The sequence below is a fragment of the Metopolophium dirhodum genome, chromosome 1 (assembly GCF_019925205.1).
Source record: "Metopolophium dirhodum isolate CAU chromosome 1, ASM1992520v1, whole genome shotgun sequence".
NCBI lineage: Eukaryota > Metazoa > Arthropoda > Insecta > Hemiptera > Aphididae > Metopolophium > Metopolophium dirhodum.
In genome coordinates this window covers 60,047,985-60,060,997 of record NC_083560.1, presented here as the reverse complement: position 1 = coordinate 60,060,997, position 13,013 = coordinate 60,047,985, and the positions used below count along the sequence as shown (strand labels likewise).

The window sequence follows — 13,013 nt, the reverse complement described above, 5'->3', positions numbered from 1 at the left end:
TCATATTTATTTTTGGAATATTTTTAATGATAATTCATATTAATTAACAATAGTAACGAAATAATAATAATTTATACAATACGTAATATTTTATATTTTTTTTTAGTTCTATGGTGCTTACTAATTGTAAACAGTGTTTATCATAAATTGTGTTAATAATGCTTTAAATTTAAAAAATTTAATATTAAATGGGCATTAAGTGTTAAAGGCATTAAATGTTCAAAACAAACAGATACAAATTGTATGGATTAACAGAATCGTTATATATTTAACATACTCACCAAATACACTTTAATAAATATTATAATTTTATTTGAGTATAATATACACATTAAATAGAAAACGTAAAGGAAATTACTACACAATTCTCCATAGCATAATCTTATACATTGTAATACAAATATTAACCATAAGAACTTAAATCAATTATAAAATATATATATAACAAATAACAAATTTGTGTCATTTTAGTCCAATAATACTTTTTTTTTCACAAAAATTACTTAACTTAATCAAATCTTTGCTTAAAAATGTTATTTCTTTCAAATCTTTATCTTCAATTAATTCTTCTGAAAAAAAAAAAAAAAAATACTAATCTATTATTGTGTTTATACAAAGAAATATGAGTAATTCAGATTTTATACTGTAACCACAGAGTAGTATATTCAATATTTTAAATATAATAAAATTAATTTAAAAAAGTTTTGTTTGTTTTTAAAATCCATCCTGAAATTAAAGAGACAAACTATAAATAGTTTGTATTTATAAAATTTTAAAAAATAAAGTATAAAATTTAATTTAATTTTAATAAACTTTATAATTATTATTAAACAAATTTTAATAATGAAAATAAATTTGAAATATAAGATTACAAAAGATGTTTAATGTGATGAAATAAAAACCCCAATCATATGTATAATAAAATCTTATGAGTCACAGTATTGGGTTCAGAGCAGTTACTTATCACAAAAATAGTTTAGTATACCAAAACTTTTATTTGCTTATCCATTAAACTTTTAAGTTTAATCTGTAATTTTTCATAAATTAGGTATAATTAGATATTTTGTTGAGTGTATGGAACGAGTATGTTTGAAATAAGTTAAATTATACAGAGTAATTCATCAACACATTGACTTCCATGTGACCACCTCACTCATCGATACGCCAAGCATATTTTTCAATGTCATTGCAAATTTGTATATACTTTTGTATTTGGAAAAAAATATTTAAAAATATTTAAAATAAAAATAATAAAAAGGGGGTGAGTGAGTGCCTCTCTGCTGTACAGTAGATTACAAGTCACTATAATAGGTTGTGTTAAATTTGAATTCAATGATATCATATCATTATATACAAAAAACAATTCTAAGCGGGGATGGTATGGCAGCCTACAATATTTTATATTATATTTATCATTTATATTGTTATTATTAATACAGTAGCCGGTAAGTTGAATTGATACTAATAATATAGTATCATATTTGTATATAATGATATACTTTAGAAGTTTCAAGTACGCATAAAAAAGATTTTTAAACTATAACACAAAACTAAAATTGTTCTTCTTCGTTTAAATTTCTAATTTCGTCCAAACTTGAACTTGAATTAACTATAAAAAAACTGTTTTTATATCTTCTTTAGATTTTATGGTCACAGTATGAACTACTTATTCAGAACCTTGTTTTACATTTTTAATCCTTAGCTTTAAAAATTGAACATTTTATACATTTGTAAATGCTAAATAGTTTGTAAATTTTCAATTTGATAAATTTTGTTAAATTTTAACTTTAAATACTTTAAAAAAAATCTTGCCTATGTATTTTTAATATTTTTAGATTGATATTATAACAATGTGTGAAGAGCCTTGTATTAATATTTCATACGTTTTAATTTTCTTAATTTCTTACGATCAAAAAAAGTCAAAATATTTTAAAAATATTATTGAGTATTGAAAATTATAAAATAAACTTATGGTGTAAATTTAATGTATCTACAATTATTGGTTTTTGAGTTATAAGAAAATAAGAAAATTGATCCATGAGAAAACAAGTAGAAAAAACTTCAAATGCTCATAAAAATTTAATTTGACTTTCTGATAGAATTTTTTTTTTGATAAAAGTAGACAAACTTACAAAGAATCTTGTATTCAATTTTCAAATTATAGAAATAAAAAGAAATTTTTTTATAAATTTATAAGTTCTCTCTAACTCAAAATAGTTTGCAAATTTTAGTGAATTTTACCAATTATGTCAAAATTTGTACTTCAGGCGCTCATACAAAATCAATGTGGATTTATGATAAACTTTTTTTTAAATTTATATTAACAACACCTTACGAGAAACCTTATATTACATTTTAAAGTTTTTTGAGAGCAAACAATTTTTTATTGGCATTAATTTAAACAAAACTAATAATAATCCAACATTTTATATGCCTAAAAATAGCTCAACATGAGTCAAAATATTTTAAAAAATGAATGATGTATAGAAAATGCTAATATAAACATTCAGTGAAAATTACATTTATCTATGGTAATTTTTATTGTAGTTACACCAAAAGCAAAAATCAATTTTGTCAAAAATCAATTTCGCGAAAAAATTCCTTATTTTCCTTAGTTTTTGTTTTGTTTTTCCAGACATTTGAAAATTACTGGGTATTTTTAATTTTGACCTCTCGGATGCACTAACTAGATTTGCCTTATCATTGGAAATGATACTAAAGTTGAAAATCAATGCATTATTTCGACTACTTATGTATAAACAAAAAAAAAAAATTATTGTAAATTCAATACATCCAAATGAATATTACATACATTTTTTTTAATGATTTTCGCTACGCCACTGCTCCTTTTTAAGTGCATTACGTAGTACCAAGAAAAAGTTAATAATATAAAACCATATTCATTTAAGTTCGCTGGCGGTCATGTGGCGTGATAATAATGATCAACTATGACCGCCGGCAGTCACATAGCAGTCCGTATGATAATATGTCTTGCATTTAATATTTTCTTTATATGGTTTTTATACCTCTCTATAGTCTATACCTATTCCACTATCATTGGACATGTTTACAATATTTTTAACTTAAAACAAACAAAATAACACAAACAAATATATTAAATAAGTTATGAATAAATTGAATTTATACATACTAATTTCTAACATTGAATGTGATGACATAACATTTTCTTTGTCTAGTGCTTGTAATGTTAGACTTTGCGTTCTCATAATTTTCCTTAATAAATCACAAATGGCATGTAACCTATTCAGTATGATAACTTGAGTTTGAACTTTAACGAATAAATCCACGATTTTACACTTGAGTAGTTCAATTGATGATTGCAAGTTCTAAAAAAATACAATAAACTATATTTTACTTCCTTTATAATACCTGCATATTAATTAACAAAATAAATCATACTTGTTTAGGACGAAATAGTGGCTTTGGTAGAATCTATTAACACTAATTCTAAAATTAAGAATATGTTTTTCAATTTAACGATTATTGGTGTAGTTTTTTTAAGCCAGACCACTTACCAACACTGAAATTATGAAATAGAAAATACCACTCACTAATCTGAAGTTAAGGATTTTTCTCAAAAAGAAATTGATTGGCAGTGGATGGCCTTTAAAATGATAAGGGTTATAACTTATAAATTATAAAAATTAGAGTTATAAATGTGGTTTTTGAAAAGGCGAAGCAACCATTGTCCACCAAAAACCTCCTAGTGTTAACACCAGTTATGAAGAAATATTATGAATTTGGTGTTGAGCTACATTTAATATTTATTGACTGCAAACAAGAATATGACAGTATAAACAAAAATGTTTTAGAAAGGATTAGAAATACTGAGAGTACAAAGGAAGAATATAAACCTAAAAAATGTTAGAAGAAAATTTGCAAAAAATGATTGGGAACAAAATCAGATAAATTCAAAATTGTATAGATAATTTATGATATAAAATATATATTGTTAAAAAGATGTCTTTTCTGTCTGGTCCATGCGAAACATAGATAAACCCACTCAAATAAAATTGTTTTTTTTTATGATTTTTAAGTAATCTTAGAGTAAAATCACCTAATTCAAAAATTATAAAGAATATTTTTTGAGAGTTTGGCATAACGAATTAATATTTAACTTTAAAAAAAAAAAATAGATTTTAGGCAATAATTAGATAAATTTATATCATTTTAAACCTTCAAAAATATTATCCACTATAAATTGTAATGGGTGATTTTACTCTAAAATAATTTAGTATGATTTTTCATGAATGTGTTTTGTTTATATTGAGAGTGGCCTAGAGAAAGACAGCAAATAATGCAATGACATCCTCTTAATATATTATATACTATTAGCTGTACAAACCAACTTCGCCTGAGAAAAAATTAACAAAATATTTAAATACAGCGCTAAGTAAGGTGTTCACGGGCAAATCAGCGCCAATGAACCTCACTTTGTAAAATAATTTGACCTAGGTGGGTATCCTGTCCCAAATTGCATTTAGTACTTGGTATATTTTTTAATGTGGTTCAAACTACACTCTAAACTTTTCTGATATTTCTAGAGATTTTTGTTAAAATCAGTAAGTCGTTTTAGAGATAATAAGCTACAAATATACATTTAGTTTTAAAATATAATTTCTTTCATTGAGAAGCCATAAATGCGCAGAACCTCATCTGGTCAAGTAACCAAGGGCCAACATTTATAAACCAAATCTATGGGGTAGATCTCAAAATACTTGTGTGGGTACCTTTTTAAAATGCAAATTTCTTAGTGCACAACACATGGTGGTATGAAGGTACTGTCAAAATGTCAAGTCTCTAGCTATTATAGTTTATATTCTACATTTATCAGTCAGTCAGTTAAGAAACGTTTGATTATATATTATACAGATTTAACTAAATTCTTTTGAAAAATTATATTACATTTTAATCATTTTAATGAAAAAGTAATTATATATTTACCTGGATTTGGGATGATATTTCATTTATAATAGATTCTAAATTTTCAGTCCAAGTCACTTGATTAAATAATTCTTCATGGTTATCATAAGTCTGATCACATATAAGTTGGTCTACATATTCTAATCCTAAAATGTAATTTAATTGATTATACAATTGTACCTAATACCATTGATTATGAATACTAACAAAAAATCTATATCGTGTACAAGTTAATTTTTTTTTACCTTTATTCAATTTTTTTAACTGCTCTTCTGCAGTAAGCTGTACAACACTGTTCTTACATTTATTTTCAGTATTAATTGTTATAAATTGAGAGAGATAATCTAGAAAATAAATCACATGTTATTTAAATATTTTTTAAATGTTAATAACTATAAGTATTGGTTTATTAATTATAGATATACAATTATAAATCTAATTATTAACTCATAAGAAAATAAAAAGTTATGTATTATATATAAAACTCAATAAACATTTTGTGACCAGAAAGTGATTGCTTATTTACAATTAAATATTTTTAAGTCTTCAAAAAATTGTATAATTATTGTTCTAAAATTAGTGTATCCAATCATTATTTTTGAAGCTGATTGATTTCTATACAATTCTAAAAAAAATACAAATTATACTAAAAATCCAATAAGAAATTTCAAAGAAAGCAAGTACAATTTAACTTTATTATGGTTCTATTGAATAAGTGATATACTGCCTTCATATAGAACGTCCCGTGTAACATTTAATAAATAAATATGAAATATTTATAATATAAATTTGTTTTAACTCACCATCTTCTAATATTGTTAGTGTATGGGACACATCAGAAATATTTGGTACAGCCATTTCATAGATAGGTCAATTCATCAATTGTAAATCATATGACCGTTCGAAAATTAATTAATGCGTTTTTTAGCTAAAAAAATAACAAAAAAACGTAATAATTTGACGAGTTAAGAGTTCCGAATACGACGTGTCGAAGTCATATCCAGATATTCTTCTACAGTTTACAGCCCACCAGGCATAGATAACCACAGTGACACCGTGACAGCAGTTATCATTTTATCAATATTATCGCTTATCGTTAGATACCAGATTCACCCATGGATAATAAGATTCTGGTCGGTCACTATCTTTACAAATTACAACAAATAGGTTATGGCGCATAAAAGAGCGGGAATTTTACCGATAAGAGTACAAAAGATGCGGATTAGACCAATTAGTTACTATATAATTGATGAATAATATAAGAATTTATTTATGACATTTCGAGTTTCGACTCATTAACGTTATCGACTTTGAGAACGGTTCAACGGTGTTCATTGTCCAAATATTGACTGTGGAAGATCGTCTATTACTTGTAGTTGTTTCTAATTAGTAGTATCATTATGTAGCAGCTTCAAGAACAACCGTGTCAGTTGTTGCTACTCGTGTATGTTTAATGTTTAACATTACTGCCAAAGTATCGAATAATCATATTTAATGCTGGTCATTGTTTCCTGGTTTTAATCAGTCCAGGATTCATTTTACACTCGTGGAATTATGGACTCATTTAATGTACTCAAATATATGGAGAAAAGACAACTTGGCTATACCGGTAAGTCTTATTATTAAAGTTTGTAACTCATTTTTTGTTTTTTTGCGTAATTGATCTCCATGTAGAAATACTGTTCAATCATTAACAGAATACCTATACTCTAGAATTATTTTTCTTTTTTAAGCCTCAATTATTTAATTGTAATAATTTTTAATTACTTGTATCAACAACCTTTGAATAATAACACTGATAATCCTGATAGACTGTTAGAGTATAGACATGACCGGATAGGCCTACCGGGAAGCCAGGACTTTCTTGGTTGTCCCACGTTCCTATTTGGGCAATGAGGCCCTTTTTTATTGTTGGATGCAATCTCCCAGATGGCTTTTTTTCATTTAGCAGCCCTTTTTAAAATTTCCTGGTAGGCCAAAAATGGCCTATCCGCTCATGAAGTACACGTCATGATAGTTTGGCTGCCTTTAAACTTTAAAATAATGATAAATCATTGCATTTAAAAACAATTTTGATTAAATGATTTTACTAAAAATATTGATTTTTTTAATGTTTAATATTATGTTAGTTTTTATTTCTTCATGATTTTCTTACTATTATGAAATTTATAAAAGTAACTTTTATAAGCACAGTTTTATTAAATTTATAGTTGGTTAACATAGATTAAAAAATAAGTACCTCAAATCCTAAAACCTCAATGATAAAATCCTATTGTAAAATCAACAACTCCTTTCAGTATATTAGACTCTTACTTAAATTTAAATATTGTTGCTTTTAACAATTCATTATTCTATTATTTATTTATTTAAAGGGTTCAAAAGTAAATTAAGTGACATGTTTATTGGACAAATGGGTTATATACCTCCAACAAATCTTAACTTGCACAGTACATATATTCATGTTGGAAATACTTTTGCTTGTAAGTTCAGTAGGAATAAAAACAATTTACACATAGTTGGTGTTTCATCTGAACACGGAGAAATAATTGTTCAAAATACTATAGGTCATGACAATGACCAAAACAAACTGTTTAAAAGAAGTAAGTTCAATATTCAATTACCTACTTAGCTTTTCTAAACCTTTTTAATTTTTTCAAGGTTTCAATTATATTGAAATCTAAACTTCAAATTATTTTTATTTATTATCATGTAGTGATTTTTGGAACAAATGCAAGCAAATTATGATCATTTTTCAATTTTTTTTTTAACTGTATTTTGAGGTGTTGGATTTAAAAGTGTGAAAATTATTGTAATATATTTTTATCGGCATATAAAATATAGGTACTAATTAAAATTCATGAAAAAATTTTAATTAAGTTAACACATTTTTTTTTCTTGTCATAACTTCCAATGTAAATAAGACCAACACTTTCAGATTCACTCATTAAAAAAAAAAAAAAGTTAAAAACAAACATGGATACTAAACCACATTGATGCTTATTTAATATTAATATTTATTTGTATATTAACTGTACTCAAAAAACGTTGTACCTACTAATTATTATAGGTATAATATCAAGTTTATTACTGTACAATATCATGCTCATAATACAATAACATTGTAATGTCTTATACAATTCTATTTATTGTAATTAATTGTAATTCTCTTAAAAATAGATTCTATACATGACAATGCTATTTTTAACTTTGCATGGGCTGAGCCACAAATGAAATTAATAACGGCCTGTGGAGATCAATCCTCAAAGTTGTGTAATTTAAACCCATCAGGGGCACTCGATGAAGAAAGAGAATTTATTCATAATTCTTCTGTTAAAAGTGTAATGTTTTGCCCTGGATCTTCAGGTATGTATAATGGAGAAAATAAATTGTATTAATATTACTAGCCAAGATACATTTTTATAATTTTTGAAAATTTTATAAATTTCAAAAATGTTTTGTCTCGTAACGTACCTAGGCGTCATTTTTATTCACTTTAAATAATAAAAGGTGATTATTTTGAAAAATGATCGCCATCCAAAAAAATATACTCTACTTGAGTTTAAAAAAACATAATGATTATAATAAATTAATAATAAAATTGAAAATTGTAATTTATTTATGTTATCTATAGATGTATTTTGTGGTGGATGCCAAGATGGTTCAATAAAAATCTGGGATGCACGTTTAAATAATGCTCAAAGAGTTTTGGAGTTTGAACATAATATACCTAATACACATGGTAAATATAGTAAATAGTTATACTGTTTTTTGGTTTTAAATGTTATTTAACAATAATCTTATAATTATTACTTTTATCATATTATCTTAATTGTTTACTAATACAATGATTATCAAAAGTTGAAAAGTTAATTTTATTTATATTCAACATGTCTTTTTAACTATGCTACTGATCTAAATTTAAAGATATAAATTACAAACTACAAACAAAATGTCAAAAGTATTAAATAATTTATTTTTTCTTATTATATTTTAGGCATTTATGGAGCAATATTAAAAAAAAATAAATCGAAAAAAATGTTTGGAGTATCTTCTGTAATATTTAAAACTGATCAAACTGTTATATCTTGTTCTTCCATGGACCAGTTAGTATTATTTATTATATTTCAATGAAATAACAAGTATAAATATAAAGCAAATACCATAGAGATATATAAGAATACTAGAATGCATACTAGACACCAAAAACGGTCAGCCGTTTAATATGTTCTTGTCTTATAGTAGTAGGGATAGAATCAATTGTCAGACGTAGTAATTGTCAAATGCGTACACCAACGACCGACTGTTTTTTTTCTTTGTGGATATAAGGGATGTAATATAAGTGGATATAGTGGATATAGTGGACACTCCAGTAATTTTATCTATCTCTATGGTATTTACATAATCTACTTAACAAAATATTTATATATATTTGATTTTTTTAGTGATATCAAATTATGGGATTTACGTAAAAGTTACCGCCAAGTAAAAGGTAATAGAGAACCTCTACCACTCATGAAATATTTTAATGAAATGAAAATTTCACCGCTAAATAATGGTTATGTAGATATAATAACAAATCCTCAATCTACTTTAATGTATGCGAGTTGTATAAATAATGTTATTTACTGTTATTCATTGGATTCTACAGAAACAAGTATTTTATTTATATCCTTTATTTAATTTAATATTATTAGTGCTTATAAGTTATTATTATTAATACTAATAATAATATGTTTGTTTTATCTGTCTGACATACATACGAACTATGCAAAATTAAAATATATTATAATTAACAATGATGATTCTTTTATACACTAAATATATCTTATGCTTTTATTAAAAGACATTTGTAATATTCATTTTTGTTTATCTTAAACTCTGTAAACTTAATTATGTTTAATAGCTTAGTATATTATTTTATATTTTTTTTATTAGTCGCTTTTAATTGAGAGGATATCAGTGCCACCATTTATTTTCTCTTTGACCCATGTGCAACATAGCAAATTTATGTTTGGCTAAACCAACCTTGTGTTGTTACTTTTAGTTTTAGAGTGAATTCACCTACTATACAAGATAAGCATTGTTAAATAGTTATAATTTACACGCTCATAACTTACAAAAAATTAAAATATCATAAAATAGCCAAGGTAGATACACAGGTTATGTTCTTAACTTAAAAGTTTGATAATAGGTGAATTCACTCTAATATTAGAAGTAAAAACACAGGGTTGGTTCTGCTAAATGTAAATTTGCTATGTTGCGCGTGGACCAGAGAGAGAAAACAATTAGTGTGTTGACATTATCCTCTAAGTTATAAATATTATCCAAGTATAATATATTTGTACCATCATTTTTTAGAGCCAATATGCCAATACTCTGGTCATTTCCATGAAACTGGGTACTCCAAAATTAGTATTAGTCATGACGGCCGTTATCTATTTAGTGGTTGTATGAAAAATATTGGCGTTATATGGTTGACAGATTTTCCATATAATGAAAATCCAATGTTTAAAATAGACAAAATTGATGAGAAATTTTGTAAAACAGAATTGAGTACTTCAGACTGGTGTGCAGATTCAACAAGTACTAAAGTGAGCTTTCTGTTATTTATTTTTATATATTTCATTCATTGGTACTTATAAATGTATTGTTTAGGCTGAAGCAATATCTACCTATTTTGGTGTAATTTTTATTTTTGGTATGTGGTCTAATATACTTTATAGCAGTTATAAATTACTTATAAATACATACTGAATAAGTATGACTAACAATATTATCAAATAAAATGTTTTTATCATATGGTCCCACATTATTATGACAGTTGTCACTTACTGTTGAATTCCTCTTATATTTTTTCACCATTTATATATTAGGGCTTAGTGTCTTAATTTATTAATAAATATATTAAAGAATAAATATAACAAAATTAAATAATTGTACAATTAAATACAAGTGAACAATTTGAATATATATTAAATTGACTAAAGCCGATATTTTTCATACCTTTCTAATATTTATAATTATGGTATATTTGTTTTAATAAGATAAAGTATGAATAATATTTTTATAGTATTGAAGAAATTTAAGATACATTTTATGGTGGTTTTATAAAACCGTATGATAGTTTTAATTTAAATTAAATGTTATTGGTGTAGATTTATTTCAGTTATATAATATATCTGTATTTATGTTTCAAGTTGGTAACAAGTAGTGATTCAATGCCAATGGTGTGGTCAATACTTACCCATGAACAACAATTATCTAAAGAATCTTCAATTTGCCCAACTTCAATGTATAAATCAAAAAAATCTTCAGTGAAAATGTGTACAGTTCCTATCAAATTTGACACTGAACTCAAAGAAAAATATAAAAAAGAAACAGGTTTGTATATTTTAAAACAAAATTAATTTCTTATATAATTTAGTTACTTTATAACAAACATTTATATTTAAGTGTTATTATTAATATTCAATTTTGTTCTACATTTTAGAAGAAACCATGGAAAATTGGGATATCCAAAATCAAAACTTTGTTCCAAATGCAGAATATTTAAATGTGACTCCTAAAAAACCATGGGATGTTATTTTTTGTACAAAAACAACATCTTCATTGTCTACTCAGATATCACCTCAGTCAGAAACAACATCCACAAATTCTACGCCCATGGTTTCTAATCAAATCCCTGAAGTAGTTACACCTACTTCAAGTAAAAAACGAAAAAAAAGTATTGTATCCCCTAAAAGTTTAATTGACCAATATTTGGTGCCAAGGAGCAAACGTGAAAAATTGGATACTGTACATGAAATATAGTTGTTAATTAAAATAATAAAATAAAATAAATCCAAAGATTATTTTATGTCGACTGACTATTTTTGTATAGGGACAGATATTTGTGTTAAAAAAATTATACTTTTTATTTATATATCATTATTTCTGATCATAATGTTTATATATTATATACACTTTATGAATAAGTTAAAAATATGTTATTTCTTAAGTTGCCATATTCCTTATATTATATTCTACTTTGGAAATATTAAGCTAATAAATATTAGATGTTTTAAGTTTATTTTTTTATTATTTTAAGACAGTTATGTGCTAAGTGCATTGAATCGATACGCTTGTGTGGGCCTCAATTTGTTATTATAATATGGGAACAATTCTGTGTACATTTTCTGATTTAAAAGAAAGTTAATTAGGACGAGTTTTAGCTTAAAAACTACAATTCAGAACATCAAAGCTCATAAAGTTATAAAGATAACATATTTTATAAATGAAAATGTATAAATTCAAAAAATAAACACTCATTGACTTTGTTAATACAATAAGATAAATTGATGTTCAAATAAATAAAATATTTGGTAATAATTAATCATGCTTTCTGATTAATATAATTCAGTCTATGATTTATTTTGTTTAACTTTTTTTACTTGTTATCATATTATGTATTGACAAATTAAATTGTTTAATGAAATTTAAATTATTTATTATCTTTATGATCTTTAATCATTGGTTAATCATAGTTCTTTTCCTAGTACTGATTATAACTCAAATGCATGTTATTATGGTAATTTGTAAAGATTTATGATTACAAATTTAAGTATATAAATAATCAATAAAAAGGATGAGTCTCTTTACCAAACATTTGAAAAGATATTTATATGAGCTGTTGCATATAAAATACTTCCACGTGCAAAATTGCACATCAAAGAGATGGAGAGTTGATAACTAGCAATTATCTTAATTCATGGTCCAGGCCAACCCTACTTGACCAGCTGCTCATTACCGTGGTGTGCAATGTTTCAGCAACTACGCAATACTGCCTGTACGTATCTAAGAGTGCGAAACATATACTTTATTCGTATAATTTATTATTCTTTATTTGTGTTATTGTATATCAATACTTGATCTTGTTGTTTTATTTTATTTATTAATATTAGAATGAATTATTTAAACCTAATCATTATCATACCTGACAACCTATTAAGTAGCTAATAATACATAAACTTTCACATACCAGGTGCTATAACTTCATTTTTAATTAAATCTTATAATTTTAATTTCAAATG

General features: G+C 25.0%; 2 protein-coding genes across 3 annotated transcripts; one reads left to right on the top strand and one right to left on the bottom strand.

Annotated features, from left to right (window-relative positions):
* Positions 1-285: 285 nt before the first annotated feature.
* On the bottom strand, positions 286-5,987 carry LOC132934654 (uncharacterized). Its single transcript, XM_061000981.1, has 5 exons — positions 5,748-5,987; positions 5,190-5,288; positions 4,966-5,090; positions 3,152-3,347; positions 286-569 (listed from the first exon to the last, which is right to left on the bottom strand). The coding sequence occupies exons 1-5, from the start codon at positions 5,800-5,802 to the stop codon at positions 463-465; spliced, it is 582 nt and encodes a 193-aa protein (XP_060856964.1). The 5' UTR covers positions 5,803-5,987; the 3' UTR covers positions 286-462.
* Positions 5,988-6,158: 171 nt separating this feature from the next.
* Positions 6,159-12,350, top strand: LOC132934256 (denticleless protein homolog). 2 transcript variants are annotated; one of them, XM_061000544.1, is made up of 9 exons: positions 6,159-6,553; positions 7,317-7,544; positions 8,122-8,307; positions 8,576-8,683; positions 8,939-9,047; positions 9,387-9,433; positions 10,303-10,535; positions 11,142-11,325; positions 11,435-12,350. In XM_061000544.1, exons 1-9 carry the CDS (start codon positions 6,499-6,501, stop codon positions 11,752-11,754), a joined length of 1,470 nt encoding a protein of 489 aa, XP_060856527.1. In that variant the 5' UTR covers positions 6,159-6,498; the 3' UTR covers positions 11,755-12,350. The 2 variants fall into 2 exon arrangements, with proteins under 2 accessions (XP_060856527.1, XP_060856526.1); XM_061000543.1 differs by having other exon boundaries at positions 6,160-6,553; positions 9,387-9,598.
* The last annotated feature ends 663 nt before the right edge of the window (positions 12,351-13,013 follow it).